The 17567-nt window shown below is 40.6% G+C and overlaps 4 protein-coding genes across 5 annotated transcripts; all 4 read right to left on the bottom strand.

Moving 5' to 3' along the window:
* Window positions 1-654: 654 nt before the first annotated feature.
* Window positions 655-1284, bottom strand: LOC124204934 (speckle-type POZ protein-like). The gene has a single exon (XM_046602181.1). It carries the CDS (start codon window positions 1282-1284, stop codon window positions 655-657), a length of 630 nt encoding a protein of 209 aa, XP_046458137.1.
* A 2217-nt stretch (window positions 1285-3501) lies between these two features.
* On the bottom strand, window positions 3502-9092 carry LOC124204475. Of its 2 annotated transcripts, XM_046601544.1 has the most exons (7): window positions 8701-9092; window positions 8559-8633; window positions 8266-8482; window positions 4683-4837; window positions 4404-4605; window positions 4063-4314; window positions 3502-4004 (listed from the first exon to the last, which is right to left on the bottom strand). In XM_046601544.1, the coding sequence occupies exons 1-7, from the start codon at window positions 8830-8832 to the stop codon at window positions 3541-3543; spliced, it is 1497 nt and encodes a 498-aa protein (XP_046457500.1). In that variant the 5' UTR covers window positions 8833-9092; the 3' UTR covers window positions 3502-3540. The 2 variants fall into 2 exon arrangements, with proteins under 2 accessions (XP_046457500.1, XP_046457499.1); XM_046601543.1 differs by lacking the exons at window positions 8266-8482; window positions 8559-8633; window positions 8701-9092 and adding exons at window positions 4901-5216; window positions 5283-5444.
* A 1003-nt stretch (window positions 9093-10095) lies between these two features.
* LOC124204481 lies at window positions 10096-13606 on the bottom strand. The gene is made up of 3 exons (XM_046601549.1): window positions 13443-13606; window positions 11646-12867; window positions 10096-11575 (listed from the first exon to the last, which is right to left on the bottom strand). The coding sequence occupies exons 2-3, from the start codon at window positions 12855-12857 to the stop codon at window positions 10256-10258; spliced, it is 2532 nt and encodes an 843-aa protein (XP_046457505.1). The 5' UTR covers window positions 12858-12867; window positions 13443-13606; the 3' UTR covers window positions 10096-10255.
* A 943-nt stretch (window positions 13607-14549) lies between these two features.
* LOC124204482 (chymotrypsinogen A-like) lies at window positions 14550-16587 on the bottom strand. Its single transcript, XM_046601550.1, has 9 exons — window positions 16515-16587; window positions 16226-16359; window positions 15853-16157; window positions 15697-15791; window positions 15487-15616; window positions 15272-15413; window positions 15050-15198; window positions 14888-14966; window positions 14550-14809 (listed from the first exon to the last, which is right to left on the bottom strand). Exons 2-9 carry the CDS (start codon window positions 16353-16355, stop codon window positions 14739-14741), a joined length of 1101 nt encoding a protein of 366 aa, XP_046457506.1. The 5' UTR covers window positions 16356-16359; window positions 16515-16587; the 3' UTR covers window positions 14550-14738.
* Between the last annotated feature and the right edge of the window lie 980 nt (window positions 16588-17567).

Below are 17567 nucleotides of genomic sequence, written 5' to 3' on the forward strand. Positions count from 1 at the left end.
ATTTTAATTCTCTGCTATTCATTATTTGAAATATAAACTTTCGAATACTCAGGACCAGGTTTCGTTCACAAGCAGAAGTCAGAAGTGAATGACTGCTCTTGATAGGACTCTGGAGAGGTTAGGGCGTGGACATACCAAATGTTTCAATTTTATTTGCGGCGATTGATTCTGTTTGTGTTAAGCCTTATTGCCTCCATTAGTACAATTGTTGCAACTTGTATCCCTGTTTTTTCGCGAGAAAATCAAGCCTTGATGAAGAGTACGATCAGTTACCATTCCTGTCTGATTTAATTATCTACTAGTAGATTCACAGATTCTTGTGAGTGTCCATTCCCATTCAGATTGAAAATATCTGAAAGATAATTCTCGTGAATTTGTTGGTTTGTGCTTTTTGGTTGAATTAAAGCCGCTCTGGCATTGCCGTGATTAGCTTTCCATCCATCGCAGCTCTGGCCATTTGGATAGTATTGAAGGCGCGTTCAATTCAAATCTTTGTCCATGTATTTCTTTGTTGGCACACAACGCAGGGTACATAGTCACACAAGGAATTTTCGTTTTGTACCGATAGAACTTATCTTAATTGGAACTCAAATGAAATTAACTTTTAATTCTTAGTTCTTCTTCTTAGTTGTTCTTTTGCCGTTGGAAACATTTTCATTTCGCTGCGCGGAACTCGTTGTCAGGTTGCGAGGAAAAAGCAACTTCCTGAACGTCAAAAAGTAGAGCCAGGTTCTCTTGTTTGGCCTTTTTCCATCCATCGGTCAAAATGACTTCGGCTGGGTGGAGCCGGAAGAAGTTAATTGCCTCTTCCCGCAGTCCATACGCTGGGTGGTGATAGTCGTCTTCCAGCATAAGCAATTCTAAACAATTTTCTATAGACATTAATGTGATTAAATGTCTTTCACAGGCAGCTTTCAGTTCCGTCAACAAGTATTTATCTGCAACCACCAACAGTTTGACGGCCATTTTTTCCATGGTCGCAGCAGTCAAACGTCCCGTGTAAATAAATCGTAGGAGCTCCTTGAATATTTCCGGCTCGGTGTCGTCAATTTCAACGTGATTGGTCGATTTCTCCTTGGTAGCGTGCTGGAACATGGCTTTAAAGACTTCGCTTCTGGCGGCTAATATGATTTTGTGGGCGGGAAATTCGCTACCGCCGACTTTGAAAATGACGTCACTGAACGACATGTCATCAAACAATTCTTCGAGCTGAGTCGTCAGTTGATGGGTGCAATTGATTCCCACGGGTTGGGGTATGCCAGATGCAGGTTGTTTTTTGACCATGCATTCATTCACACAACTGATGGTGAGACTGCCGTCTGCTTGCCTACATTTTGATTTTAGAATTTCTTCTTTCGACAATTCAAAGTAGACGAAAGTATGGATGTGTGAGTAGACGACATGTTGGTGAAGCTTCACTCCATTTTTGTTGACGATGGCGATTTTGACTTGAAATGGGTCGATTAAATTAGCCAAAATTCCTTTGGTGTTAACGTAATGCAACAGGCTGATTCTTATTTTGGTTCCCAAATCAGAAAGTTGCAATTTCCATTGATGATTTTGAATTTCTTTTGTTGAAAAAAATCCAGATGACAAATCTGAGCCTTTCCCATCTACAGTTTCAAGAAACTTTGCTTGAACGTTCCAGTCGAACGCAACTTTGACGATTATGCTTCCAGAATCAGACCAATTAAAAACTTCCATCTTGAATGAGCGGAAATGATCGCACACCTGCAATTGACGGCCAATAAAAATGATCTCGTGAATAACTTGTCAATTTATGAATAATTGAATACCAATCGACAACTTAATAAGCTGAGCTTATATTCCGTTACTAAAATCACTGATATTCTGTTTGCAGTTGGTTCGAAAATGTAAAAGTTCTTACCCAAAGTTCTTAGGATTCCTTTGTTCAATAATTGACTAGACCAGTAGACCTACTTCCCTGAAAACTCGTCGTGAAATGATACAGCTAAGAAAAACAAAGACGAAGAAACGTCGCTCTGCGTCTTTAACTAAGTGCCATCTGTGATGAAACGAAAAAAGGAAAGATCGTAACATCGTCGTAATGCAAACTTGTGATTTGTAATTTTTAAACCGTTCACAAAATTACATTACATCATCCTTTGACGTAGAAACTCATCCAGGATCGAATGGAAGCCTCAGATTCGAGGTCCTTCCAAAAATTTTTAAATTTCTAGTTTTCGCAAAATTATTGATTTGGAATGCGCATCATCCTGGGGCTACCACCCCCTAGCCCAAGGTTGGGGATGGAAAATGAACAATAATGGCCGCTTTTTTATTCTTTTTCTAACCTTTTCTCTTTATTTTTAAAATAAAAGAAATTTGGCTCTTTTCAAAAAACGTTTTGTCAGTCGTAGTTTGATCGTTCTCAGTTGCGGATGTGCCGCCGTGTGTGATGTTCATTTAGAAAAATTGAAAATTTTTTTTCTTTTCCAACAGCGTGAATTTGTTACTTTAGAGATAGCTCATTTGTGGTACATTTTTTGTTTGTCTCTTTGTTAACAGATTTGATCCTGAACGGTTTCAGGGCGTGGATTGGTACTCGGACAAACGTAATTCCGGAAAAGGCATGCTGCTTCGACCATCAAACGATGACGTCTGACTGAATTTGCCAAATGCCTGCTCGCCATTTATCTGTAAGTGTTTCATTATCCTGTTTTCTATCGTATTTATCTTCCGCTGATTTCAATTTTGCTCTATCGCTATCGGTTGCAATGGTTGTCGTATTATTGGAGCGATCTGATTAAGGTTTTGTTTCATACCGCCGTGTCTTGTGCTTTGGCTCTTAAATAGTTAGAGAATAGCCCATTGTAGAAGAAACAGTATTTTTCAATCGTAGGCGCCGTGAATTTTCTCGTTTGCAGGTTTATAGTACCTTTCCACAAGTGTGGGTATTACGACTGGGGGGAATGAATTACTGATAGCCGATTTTCTAGCATTTCCTCTTTATTTTGGTTCGAGAAATTTGGCTATTGGTTATAGGCCGCGTCTTCAGTCATATAATTTGATTGCTCTCCCTTTCGGCCTAGTGCACGTGTATTTTAAGCTGTGGTAATGAAAATTGATAGCTTTTTCTTGTTCATGTCAACGATGTGTAGCTCATTGAATTGTGTAAGCCTATAAAGACGTCGTGGTGTGTGAATTTAATAAGTTCAGTCTTGGCGGTCGTATAATTTTATTCGAGATTGAAGGACTAGTTTAATACTTTTTATCTTTAATGGTTAGTTTTTTCCCTGTCCCGATTCGTCATCAAGTGTCTACTGTCTAACTGTCCGCTTCATAATTGTAACGTCATTTGAAGTTGACTTCTTATTTCTGTTAATTGACGTGGCCTTTAAACAGGTTTCTCATTGACATTATCAGTTCAAAAGAATAATTCCTGTCTTTATGTACGGCAGCCATCAAATGACAGACGTGAACGGGACCATAAGGAACATTATCGTCTCTTTTATTGGCGGAGCAAAATTGCAATGTAGATTGGTCGTTAACTGCGTTTATTGACCCACATTTTTCCTGTTAAAATAATGCCTCTTCCAACAAAAAACCAGTAAAATGAAGGGACCCATAACCGTACAGAGACACACCCGATGAAATCGAATTAATCGCCAACCAGATTTCATCTCCTCTTTGCAGACTGACCGTCACTTGGATGCTAAACGTTTCTAAATTCCATTCCGAGTTGGACGAATCGATTGGGATATAACCGTTAGCTACGCCGTTCTCATATAACTGTATTCCACAACCAAGCCTAGATGAAGTAGATGGAAATTGAACCGTTCCAGATGCAGAGAAAAAATAAGTTCCCGCTCTCGGAGTCGTGAATTTTCCCGATGTCAAGTTCATTGCCGCTCCCACGTTCAAGTTTTGAACGTCGAATGGAATTGGAATAGAAGGTTGAGCGAAGCCACTCTCCCATTTCCTAACGTAGAAGTATGTCGGCGAGGATTTGACATCTTCGTATCCAATCCACGTCTGGAAACCTGCCAAGGGAATTTTAGTAATCGTTCGTTTTCATGTATTTGATTAAAAAATTAAAACCGGAATCGTTAGGAAGCTTGGTAAAATCGCAGTAGACACTCTCGACGCTTTTCTCGTCCGTGACGGAATACAATCCGCTCAGACTGTGCCCAATCCTCCACAAATCTTGGCATGACTTGGGCATTCCAGTGACGGCCACTTGTCCGGTGCATTCAAATCGCCCAAGAGTGTGGACACCGGAAGAAATTCCGAGTTGGGTCCGACCAAAGTTCAGACGAGTAATGGGCAGGATCTCTTTGCCTACGACAACACCTGCACATTGAAAGTAATGACAAAAAGTACGGGATTTAGTCTATGCTAAATTGGAAATCAATGTATAAAATAGAAAATTTTCACCAAACCATTATCAGCTGATTGAAGTGGCGCAGCGGCGTCGCAGTTGCACTTGACGGCAGGATCGATGCAATTCCCGTCGATTCCGCACTGACAGGTGTGAACGCTGGAATCGTTTCCGGCCCAAAAGTATTGAACGTTTCCATTTTTGTCGTTCCACCAACTGTAGGTGATGCCGTTCAGTTCCAACGGGGCGTAGAAACAATCATACTAATAACCATTTACAGTAAAAATGAATTATATTAATTTATAGTAGTATGCTATAAAAGACTACGGGATTTACTTACGGTGAGCGACTGGTGGCATTCCGCCGACAACTCGGCCAATGCCGACATTTGTCTACTTGTGGCGTTGTAGTTGATGGACCTGGAATAACATCCAGGATCAGCGCAATGACCCACGTCTATTGATTCTTCGCTGTCGTGCGGGACTAAAGTCGATCCTGCGTGACAGCCACATTTGGTTATTCTTTTTGTCAGTTCAGTTTTGAATAAGTTGTATTTACCTGTGGCCATGTCGCAGTAGACGAAAATGGGGTCGTCTCCAACTCCCTGACCGTCAGGATCGATCCAGTGCATTCCGGATGTTAGGCTAGGGTTTGCTAGACGAACCTCTCTGCATGTTCTCTGAATACTTGCGCTCTTTCCACTTGACTGAATTTCGATCGCCTCGACATATTTCGAAATTGATTTCGAGTTGAATTGCCGTTCATTCTGCAGGGCGAGTTCCAATCGGGCAACTTTTTGCTCGAGCACATCTAGCCGGCCATCTTTGATTTCCAGTTGAACGGCATTCGTTTTCAACACTTGTCTCATTTCAATCTTAGATAAATTGTATTAAATTTAATTGGCTAATTTTATTGCTGAATCTGAGAGAAAAATTCTTACCATCTGGTCAGACAATTGCTGCAACCGTTCCTCTACCGAAAGGCCACTTGCGATTGTAATAGACCCAAGACAAACTAAAATACCAACTTGTAAAAGTAAAACGAAGTTACGAGCCATTGTGTCTACCTTTTGGAAGAAAGTGCGCTAAAATGTTGAGTGTCCCTTGCTTATAACTTGAGAGCGCTTCAGAGAGATCGATAGATATGTAGCGAAGAAATTAACTTTGTGTGCGTGTTGGATTTCGTTTGTTTTACTTTTCAGGTGCAAAAGTCACTTGCGCGTATTTGTTTCTAATTCAAATGTGGGTCATGTTTGCTCTTTGATTCGGCAGGCAAATAATCGATGTAGTAGAAGTACAGATAACGTTAATGCCAATCAAATTCGTGCACTTTGAATGGTCATGCAACGTAGCTTGGTGCAATCCGATTTCAAATTCCTTTTTGACCCAGTTGTTTTGTGCTTCTGCGCCAATGTCAAAAACAAACAAACGAAGTCTTTTTTTTTTTACCCTGATTCAAAGAAATTTGATTTCTTCTGAATGAGTAACCAATTTTTTTATTTATTTTATGTAGGTGAACAGCTGATTGTAGCAGATTGAACGCTGAAAAATCGAATCACCTTTAATTCAATCGATGTCTGGCGACTCCTTTCCCTATTTTACATTTCTTTAAACCTTATGTCCTCGTGTACATTCGTGCGAGGGCGAGTGTATTCACGAAGACGTCCTTCCTCCCTTTTTCCTGTTGGACCCACCTTCATGATCTGCAGATGGAGCGTCTAGGATTTCAGGATTTCAGGTAGGTGGCAATTGACGTTCATTTTTAGTTAAATTAAAGCTATTTATCAAACCAGAGTCATTTTTGCGTGAAAGAGACGCAGACTTAACTCGGTCTTATTTGATAGCATGCATGAGACGAGTTGAATCGACAGTTAAATTACGTTGTGACACGTTTCGCTGTAGTTGCGTAGACGTAAAACATGGAGGGTATTGTGGTCTGGTCGACTTCTTCTTGCGCTCAAATCTTTCATATTCAACTGCGTCGATTAAATTTGGCTTCATATTTTTTTGCCTAAAGAAATGCGAGTACATTCAATCCACAGATGAACTTTTAATTATCAGCGACTCCCAGACTGTATCAAACGCCAGTTTTTTTTCAAACTTTTGTTGGTGTTGTTTGTCTCGGAAAGATTTCTTTCCTGAAATCAGACAGAAGTATTTTGCTGAGTCACAATTACCTTGTTTTTAAGAATCTTTAGTGGGTTAACCACATCTATTGTGCAGTCTTTCTGCTCGCCAACGTTTTTGTTAAATTACGTCACTTTATTCTTATACTAAACACACCCGCTGTTTTACACAAACATTTTTTATCCGCGTTTTCGGTTTCAAACCGAAGAGGGAACATTTTCTTCTCGATTTGAAAGCTGGTTTTGCTATGATGCTTTATTTGATTTCGTACTAACCACAAAAAGATTTCCCAATTGAAGAGAAAATGGTCCATAGAGTTTGCAACATATACCATTTATTTCTCTACTTTAAATGTATTATCTTGCTCGGACATTTGAATCGTCTTTTGCTGAATCTAATTCTACCGTCTATAGCGATTTTTTAAAGTCTGTTTTTAAGCGATTGAGCCACATCCTCTTGCAGTAGCCAGCCATTGAAGTGGGTGTAGTGGCCTCCGTTGTCATAGAGGTACATCGTGTCTGCTCGATCGACCTGTATCCAAATTTCATCTCTAGCCTGGAGATACAACGTTGATTGAAGAGAGAAGCTATCCGTACTCATAGCCTGAGTCAAGTCCGCTTCGCTCATACTGATTTCTACGCCGTTCTTCCTTAAAGATACTTGAAATAATCCGTCGACAAATAACGCTGCACGCATGAAGGCGATGCCGGAGAAGGAGAAGAAGTAGGTTCCAGTGACAGGTGCCGTAAACTTGCCGCTTCCTTTGTTCATTGCATCTCCCGTGTTGATTTTTACCTCGTCGAACGTGATCGGGGTGTGTGTCCCATAGAAACTGCGGCTTCTCTGAGCGTAGAAATAGACGGAGGCTGACTGGACACCATCCAATCCAATCCATGTCTGGGACGCTGCGGGCATTATGTGTCAGTAATTCGAAAATTAAAGTTTGAATCTAAATTATTGTTTCGAAATGCCATTAATTTTACCTGGGTCGCCCAAAGATTTAGTGAAATCGCAGTAGACAGTTTCGACCATTTTCTTTCCCATCACGGAATAAAATCCGCTAACACTGTGTCCAATTTTCAATAGATCTTCGCAGGAAGTTGGGAATCCGGTGACGATTGCGTCGCCACTACATTCGAATCGGCCGAGGGTGTGAACTCCGGTTGAAATTTGACCAAAGTTTAATTGCGTTATTGGAAGACTTGCCTTTTTCGTTACGACACCTGCGCATTTCAATTCGGGAAAATCAAATAACACAACTGACAGTCACTTTTGCTTAATAATTGGGACTATTAACAATTCCCATTCAACATTATACCGTCGTCGTTTAACACATATGAAGCAGTTGCATCGCAATTGCATTTGACGTTAGAATCGATACAATTCCCCTCGATTCCGCATTGACAGGTGTGAACGCTCGAGTCACTCCCGGCCCAGAAATATTGCGGATTTCCATCTCTGTCATTCCACCAACTGTAAATGACTCCATCCTTCTCTAGTGGGGCGTCGTAGCATTCGTACTAGAAAAAGAAATATATCATCGGATGTTTTACATTTGCGAAATTGTACCAGGTTTACTTTGATTGACTGATGGCATTCGTTCGAGAGTTCAGCTAGCGTTGTCATTTGCCTCATAGTTGCGTTGTAGATAATTTCTCTGGAATAACAACCTGGATCAGTGCAATATCCTACGTCTATCGAATCTTCGCTGTCGTGTAGGATGGTTGTTTTCCCTGTAAGTCGTTTGTTGTTGTATACGATTAATTTTTGTTAATGCGCATTACCCTTTTTTTGTACCTGTGGCCATGTCGCAGTAGACGAAAATGGGATCGTCCCCAACTCCCTGACCGTCAGGATCGATCCAATGCATTCCCATCGTCAGGGACGGATCGGCTGCACGAGCTTCGCTGCACGTTCTGTACATGACGTTCTTTGTGGCCAACTGATTTGTTTCTCTTTCCTTAGTGGCAAGCAGCTCGAGTTCTAGTCTTTGAACTTTTTCTTCTAAGATTCCCTGTTGATTGATATAATTTGAACAAGTTTTTCAATGAAATTGATCTGAAAAGTTGTTTAGTAAGAAAGAGACTTGCATGTTGCCGATCTTTTTGCTCCATAAGCTCTTCCAGTCGAGCCACTTTGCTTTCCAGGTTGATTTTAAGCGTATTCTGGAAATGGGCGAAGAACACATTTCAGTTAAAAAACGAGTTTAACATCTTGAATTTTGTATATTACGTAGTTGGTTGTCAGTTGTTGGAGTTGATCCTGAATTTCCCCCAAGGATGGACGGTCATCTGCAGCCGAGCCAGCCGTCCATTCAGATGCGCAAATGAGTAAAGTTAAGAAAAGCGCGTAAAAGTTTGCCATTTTCACCTTCTCCCAGCGTCAGAATAGCGCCCGTTTTCACTTGGACTGTCGCGATTTGTATCTGTTTAGTTGTACCTGTTTACTTGAGGTTTTGAACAAAACGATATTTTTTCAGGTCTGTTTGATATTTGGGATGAGATAAATAGGTGCGTGTTGGCCAGTGTGGATTGTTTTTCATGGGCTGATCTGACCGTTGATCCAAGTCAATGTCATTGGCATCTGCCTGAAGTAATAAAATCAATAGATTCAATCCATAAAATCAGTCGACTATCAGCGGAGCTTCAATTTATCTCCGATTCTCTTCGAGGTGTTGCGTACGTGTTGAAATGTTCAAAACATTTCCCCACTTTTTCTGAGTTATATTTAACCCAATATAACTTTGACGCTCATGATGAAACGAAACATTTTACTGCTACAAAAACAATTTCGCCTTTTTTTTTATCAGAAAGGTTTTCTTTATTGAAGGGAAAGGTTTCAAATCGATGCGTAGATTTGGTTTAGAGTTAATGGGCACTGATTACATAAGCAACTACACGTAATTCAAATAATCGACGTTTTGAAACAAAGTTTGGTGGGAAAAGACAATGCAGGACTTTAAGGTTGTTCTTGGCATTTACCTGTCGTCATGTGTTAACAGTGGAAATCGTTAATTACCTGGCCAACAGGATCAGGATACAGTGTCAGGAATGGGTTTTAAAAAACTCCGGTGGTCTTGATGTTCCCCACGTCGTAATGTTTAATGAAATGTCTGCTTATAGTAAAATTATCCTCTAGTAATTTAGCTTACGATTTTGATTCAAAGAGAGAACACTTGACTGCAAACCGCTCAAATAATTTTCCTTTTTTTTTTCATTTGTTAAATCGGTTTCTCTTGAAAATTGGAACGAGGTTTTCAGCTGGTTTTCAGATAACCAAAGATGATGACAATTTTACTAGTTTTGTTACTGTTTAAGTGTAGGCTATTATCTCGTTCACAGTTCACAGAACTTTGTTGTTCTTTTCAAGTCAAGGATTTGTATTTGTTTATTCCTTTGCGCTGCACTTGAGTCTTTTACCGCTTGTTATCCCCTATACAAGTCAAAAGATTAACACGACATTCCGTCTTGAGTCGGTTAAAGTTAAGGGACTGAAACCGTTTACAAAATGGATTGGACTTTTTCAATGAGTTGTTTTTGTTCCAACAGCAAATTTGGTCCGATTCCCCGGAAGTTTTTTATATTTGCTGCCAAGCAAAAAGTAATGTAGGAAGTAAAAAATTTAAAATGTTGATTATACCGTTTATTCAATGGGCGTAAATAATGAAGGATAATTAAAATTTGTTTTTAAAAAGCTAAAGAAAGTCTACCCCTTTGTGCCCTTACCCAATAATGGTGAAAACAAAATAAGTAAACAAAAAAAAAGCAGTGCGTTGCACTTGATTTCATCAATTTAACTGTTCCATGTCTTCCCCAGCCAAATTCTCCATTGCTATCTTCAAGACCTCTTTGAGGATATTGATTCTCTCAGCGTAACCGTGTTTCTTTTCTTTCTGGTCATTGTCGATCTTCAACTGGATGTATTCGGCCGTGGTGAGCGGATCCCCGCGTAGCGCTTTACTTTTCAACAGATTTGAGCAGCTTGTGATATCTTTCATGGCTGTGAAAATGTTGAGTTTGAAACGCTCGATTTCTGCATTTATGCTAGTTAGTGTGTCTTCAGCATTCGCCTGCTGTCCCATAGCCTCTTCGTAGCGTTTGCGCATGTCAAACAGGGTTTGTTTCTCCTCCACCTGTTGGTAGACCCAGCGTTGTCTTTCGTTGACATGAACGTCAGTTGGGCACTTGCCAGGGCAGACTTTGCACGTACGGTTTTGCGTGAGTAAATTTCTTCCTGCCTCAATAGCTACTGTAATTGTGGCCATGCTCCATACAAGTGGGTTCGGGATAGGGACCCATGTGCTCATTCCCGTTGAGTCAACTTCCGAACTGTTTGTACAGATATCTGGTGTTTTCTTAGCTAAAGAGTCGATAATTTGATGAGTCGGAAGAGTGATCATTATCATTGCATCTGTAATATTTCCGGCAGGGAATGATAATTCCCAAAATGCTGGGCAGAAGTTCGTCCACAAAATCGGATTGCAAGGGTAATGACACGTTACCTCACATTTTCTGCAATTAAGCGCAGATTGAATGCTGTCGATTGTTTTCTTCACCTTCTTGGGTACTGTCACTGTGATCTCAAAATTCTGGTTGCTGTCGATTTTTTCCTTGTTTTGGGCGATGATTGCCTCCGTGTTACGCAATTCATAGATTTTCGCCAGTTGTTCATCGATCATACCCCACAAAAATTCGAGTTGGATTTCGATACATTTTCTCATTTTCAAAACCTCCTTTGTCATCTGCAGCGATTGCGTCGGCATGTTGTTCAGCTCCTTGAAGAAGGATTCAAAGCCATCCATTGACAATTTCCATTTACCGTATGACATGTAATCACCTTCCAAGGGCTTTATATCCATGGCGCCATTGTTGAATTTGAAATGACTAGGCGATCCCTTGGAATCTGTCTGACATGGAAGTTCCGCCTGTGTGATGGCATCCAAGACGTGCGGTTCAGTTTCACCTCCGTCAAAAAAGGTGACCAAGAAATGGATATTATCTTTCATGTCATTGCCGAAAATCTTTAAAACCGATTCGAAAATGTATTTCTGCGAAGCGGTGAGACGAGCGTCTGAAGATTTCACGACGAAGCCAACAGCGTCCAATACCTGCATTGCAATTTTCGGGTATTATATAACAAATCAAATTCTCTCACATAGATTGAAATATCTACTGTACCTGAATGCCGTTGGAATGTTCAAAGAATTCTTTGATAGTTGCCGTGATTTCCTCATCGCGTTCGATCCCTCGGGTGTCTCCGAATCCCGGCGTGTCGACTATTGTCAGCGAAAATGGAATGCGGAATCCATTTTGGTAGTGCAGGTCATAGGCGGTGACTCCTTGGGTTTGGCTGTGAGCTTGGTTGCCTCCTCTGACATCTTCTTCGATTAGCATGAACCGGAAATCATCCTCCCAGTTCACGCCCAACACGTAATTAATCATGGCATTGATCATGGTCGTCTTGCCCGATCCCGTTTCTCCCATGAGCAGAATAGTTTTCCACGGTCTGTCCATCAGTTGGTTGGGTTTTCCGAATGAGAATCGTTTGATGATGGTCGTGGCATCATCAAAAGTCGTTTCGTTCAATTCGAGTTGGTAGGAAAACGTGTTCTCTTTTAATCGTTTCAAGAATTTGCATTGGTTTTGGATTTGAATCACTAGTCTTATGTTGTCTTCACCAGTTTCCCTTTGGCGAATGTTTTGCTGCTCTCGGGCAACTGCGAACTGTTGAGACATGCATTTGGTGTCCTTTGAGTGTTGAGGCTGAGCTACTGGTACAGGTGATGAAGCGGACGCCATCGCCAATGATTCTCCGTGTTGCCGAGTCTTAGCGTTCTCTCTTTGAGAGGTCAACCAATCCATTACCATGGTTTCTATTGTCGTTGTTTGCTGATGTTCAACTAGTGTAGAAGTGGATGCCGTTGCCAAAGTTTCTCCGTGACGTTGATGAGCGTTTCCGTCTTGGATGGGCCTAGCTAATCGCATGGGTTCAACCAGCTTTTTTAAGCCTGGAATTGCTGTTGAAGAGGCCGATGCTGCTGCTGCCAAACCTAACTGATTTTTCAGCCTCCGTAAAGTGTTGACGGGAATGGCGTTGGCCAAGACACTGCCGTTGAGCAAATCGTCTTTGACGTCTTCCAAATCAAGTAAATTATTAGCCACTAGTAAATAGCTGTAGGCTTCGACTCTATTATTTGTTAAGATGCCGACCAATTCGGGTGTCAACAGTTTAACAGCTTTTTGATTGAGGACGGGAATGATGTCATCTAACTCTGTCGAATTGAAGTTTTCGGTTAGCTTCTTGTAATATCTTATGATTTCACTGGTATTGGAATTGGCCGTGGCGAAGAGCCTTTCTAGACGATCGATTTGGTTCTGCAAGTCGCTCATTTTCTATTATCTACGTGAAATGAAATGGATTTTTAAAACACTGGAATCGAGTCCGGAAATGGAATTTAACTCGATTTAATTTCGTATTTAAACATTCTTGACTACGTTTTCCAAAAAATTCGACTTCTGACGTGACTGTCAACCGAAACCGTAAGTGCATGACATGGACTGTCATGTATTAAAAAGCAGCAAATAGAAAAATAGTGGTTTTTTTTTTTTAAACAGTAGTGCAGTGGTACTATTCACATCGCTTTTTCGATTTCAGTTCGAAATTTTATCTCTGACGTCTACCGAACTTTATCAGCATTCGTTTGTTAACGTTTGGTGCGTCATTGGTTATTTTAGAAAGATGACGAAAGATCATTTATTATTACAATAAAAGTTTAATCCTGCGTGACTGATAACATATACGAAATGTTTTAAATTTACTGAAAAGGAATTTTGTAATTTACAGCATTATTTATAGGCATTTAGACATGTCGTAAAAGGAATAGAGTCGGGATAACTGGACAAGTATTTTCAAACATTCCACGAAAACGCCATATTTTCTTCATTGTAAAAACAACTTTTAAAAACAGTACTTACCCCAGTTATGCTGGCCAGTTTATTACTAGTCCTATTTGTTGCGGTGTCGTGAAATTTGGAACATGATCAACGTCGATAAAATTTCATCCATTCAATCTTGGCACATCTCACTTACGAGGTGACGCGAAGTTAACTCAATTAGTTCGTTTAATAACTTCACAACTACCGTTTTGCCACGTAGCGCATTTCGTTATCTTTTTTTTATCTTTCTCTTCCAAAGAAGCGATGACGTAGTAGGGTGTTTGCCTCTGTATCTTTTAAACGGGGTATTGTATTGAACGAGTTGAGAAAACAATAAAATGTGAACGAAATCACTCCGGGACAGGCAAAGATGGCTCGCAACGAACGACAGTTTTTATGGAGTATAACTTGCAGCCTGCACTGGCCTTTCAAGGGTGACTGTGGCACAGTATATAGCTGGCTGGATATTGGAGTGTGTGTATTGATGGATGGGAAAGAAATTTAAAAAATGTGACTGGATCGAGCGCTCTTGTTTGACGACTTGAAAGTTGGTGCGTAGTTTTTTTTATTTTATTTTTGACAATTGAAGAATTGGAAAGGGGAAATGTTTGGCGGATTTGTTGCTCATTCAAGATCTCATAGTCAAAATTATTCTTTTCCCTTTTTGACGCGTGATTAAAACGTTTGCAGTTCAGTTCCACGTCGAGACTTACTTTTCAGTCCCGACTTGAGCACCTGGATGATTGACTTTGGGTTTTTCAAATACTCGGTAAATTGCAAGTTGCAAAATTTGCCCCTCCCCCTCCTCTTATCCTAGCGCGCTCTGACACACATCCTCCGATCTATTTTGATATTTTCGCATTTTCCGATAGCAAGAACAAACCCCGGCCCTCTAGTGACCTTAAGTTGGAAACTAAACCTATAATTTCTGGAAAATTAGAGCGGGTTTCCCACGTCATTGGCGTGAATTTTGAAATCTTTGAAAGGAAAAGTCTGACGTGAAGACAATTGGCAGGAAACGACAACTGCATCTAATTTAGCGAATTGATGACACATAACGAAATAAGTGGTGTCTATTACAAAGGCTGGTCTTGACTGCAAGGAAATTCAAGTGAAATGCAATCAGCAGGCGAGTCATTTGCTTGCTTCAACTAATAACGTTTATTCAGAAAACTTTTTAATGGCTGTCCACTCGTGCAGTAAATGGCGTGGCTTGTAGTATAACTAATAATCAATATTAGTCAGCCGGCTAATAATAATAATAATAATAACTAAAAAACCAAATTTGTGAATTTGAGAATTGGGTCGTTTCATGTTGGTCGTCGTGGATCAATTTTATTTCATGTATGTGTCAATCCACGTCCTGTATGCCGACACTCTGGTTTTTAGGCCGTTACTAAAGCAATCTGTAACAAAAAGAAACCATCAAAACCAAATCGTCATTTAATTTCAAACCAAATATTTCATTTTCAAACACTCAATACCCTTGGTGTAGCTGTTGATTCCAACAACGGTCCAGGCTCCTGGCGACGGGAGGATGACAACTGGGCCTCCCTTGTCAATCTGTGATTTTAGCCATAATATAATTTCATCACGTAGAGAACCAAGTGAAAATGAATATTGATAGAGCCAATTATATATGTTACTTTGCATGCGTATGGACCAGTGGAGCTAGTATCGAGGCAGATAGTCGCGTCCGTCACATATTTGCCAAATGTCGAGTCACCCTTGCACTCGGTGTTGGCCATAATTGGAATTGCAGTTTTGGTTTGTTGCAGTTTTATTACGCCTGAATCTGGAATTAAACAATTATAAGACACACTGCATCACAATTAATAATTAACAATGAGTTGGTTATTTATCGTTACCTTCGGTTCCCCAACCCATAATTATGGCATTTTCTTCGACGTATTGATCGGGGTCGGAACTGGCCGGCGGCAAACAAGCGGGGCCGACAGTCTTGGAAATAGCCACGGGCGCGTCCAGTGTTAGGATGGCGATGTCATTGGCCTGACCAAAATCAAAAGGGAGTCAATTAAATGTCAAAAATACTAATCGTTTTTTTGTTGTTGTAGCGACTTACGTAATTGAAGGCGTTGTATTTGTCGTGGAGGACAACTTTGGTGATCCTCCTCGTCATTTGGACGTCGGATTGGTCCGATAAATACATTCCAATCAATGCGGTCACAGACGATATCTCATACAAGGACAATCTTTACGCGCCCGAGAAAAAATAGCAGGTGAAATCATTTTGTGACACTACATTTAAAAAAAAAATGAAAACATGAATTACGCTTCGAGGCACTGGGCCGCCAGTAGGACTTTGGTGTCACTAATCAATGTTCCGCTGCAAAATAATTTACCATCAGTGCTTTTTTGCAGGGCTACCTGAATTTTGAAATGATTTAAATATGGGGCAATTAAGGGCGTATCAAGGTGCAAATCTCACAATGAAAGGCCAAGCGCCCTTTTTGGCAACGATTGCGCCATAGACTCTTCCGCTTGCCAATCCCCCTGTCTTTGGCATTGTGGCCGGTCCGCCGCCACAAGTCGCTGCCACTTGTTTGACGTCAATCGGCTCCTCTTCCAATCGGCTAAGATATCCAGACGGATACGGCCATCCGCTGGGCTGTTGCTGCTGGCGAAACATCATTGGGTAAGGATTGAACGATGGCACCGGAATGAATCCTGGATTGGCAATTTGGCCGTACCAGTTCTTGCCTTGAAATGGGGAAGCATATCCCGAACCATCAACTGAATTTAAATATTAAAAACATCAGACTCAGCCAATTTTAGAAATGAAAGGAAATTATTTTCAATACGATCGATGATGATGGCATCGTCAGTACGGGAGACGCGCGGAAGGATGAAATAAGAGGCCTGGCAGCAGCTCAACAGACTCACGACCGCAAGTAAGAAGGCCATCGAAAAACCCTTTTGATCGCCAATCATTGCACTAAATTTACGTCGAGAAACATTTTATTGGGGCCAAGTAAATTAGAGACAGAAATCTCTCAAAAGTATTAGTACTGCTATAAGTGATATTTAGCTTCTGATAACTTTATTCTTGAAATTTCAATTAGAAAAAAATTTATCAATTCTTTTAATTACCTTGATTGTGTAGAAGATTGTGTTGTTTCAACTTGGACGACACTGGTGATTCACTAGCGAGCTGGGCTTCCTTTTTATTGCCGGAGTGAAGAAGCTCAAGATGCCCTGCGGAACCGCACCCTTGTTATTCATGTCTCCATAAACTGCGTTGAATTGAGCCACCGCCCTTATTAGAAGTAAACGAAAAAGGTAAAAACATTAATTGTGATTTCAATCTGGTATCTTGCGATGTCACACAAATGGTAAGGAGATGGCCCCCAGTTAGCTCTCTTTTTCATCATCGGTTATCGAACCCTGGGACTTTCCCGTGATGTTGAATTGCGACGATTTTGCTCTCGAACTTTGCCGCGAGCGGAATGCAAATCATGTTGTTGGCCTTCTATACTCCTTTTTTTTCATAATTTTTCTCAGCTTAGTTTTGTCACGTCCCTTCAATAGCGATAAATCAATTGATTTTTGCCTTGTAACATCGACTGATGTGACTCGAATCTCATCACCTCAGCAGTAGTAAAGAAACATCTTACCTAAAAAACCAAACAAATATCAAATGCAAATCAAAAGTTTTTTTTTTTTTCAACGGCAGAGGGCCGTTGTAAATGAAAAAGCGTATACCGCTCTGATTTTTTAAAAGTGGCATATCTGAAAAGTTTCCTGTACGTATGACGACAAATATTGCCATTTTTGCTGTCCATTGTGTAATCAATAATTAAAGGTTTCAATCAACAACATTTTCCAGGGTCACCCTCAGCACCAATTCACGGTGATCGTGTTTTTCGCAACTTCTCCACGTTTTCAGATTCGATGGTTTTGGTCGACGGTACTCGACATGTTTTGACAATGAGAATGCATCGAATAAATTAACAAAAAAAAACGTGCCAAGCAGGTGCCAAGACGAAAACGGAGTGACTTCGTGAATGGAAGTTCTGGTTTAGACATGAAACGCAAACTAGTTTTTTCAACTATACAGAATGAAGATGGTGCGATTACAGGAGTCAATAACCCGGCGATTCAGGTAAGAAAGTGCAACTTAATTGGGGAACTACAGTTTGTCTA

Source organism: Daphnia pulex, chromosome 10 (genome assembly GCF_021134715.1).
Source record: "Daphnia pulex isolate KAP4 chromosome 10, ASM2113471v1".
Lineage (NCBI taxonomy): Eukaryota > Metazoa > Arthropoda > Branchiopoda > Diplostraca > Daphniidae > Daphnia > Daphnia pulex.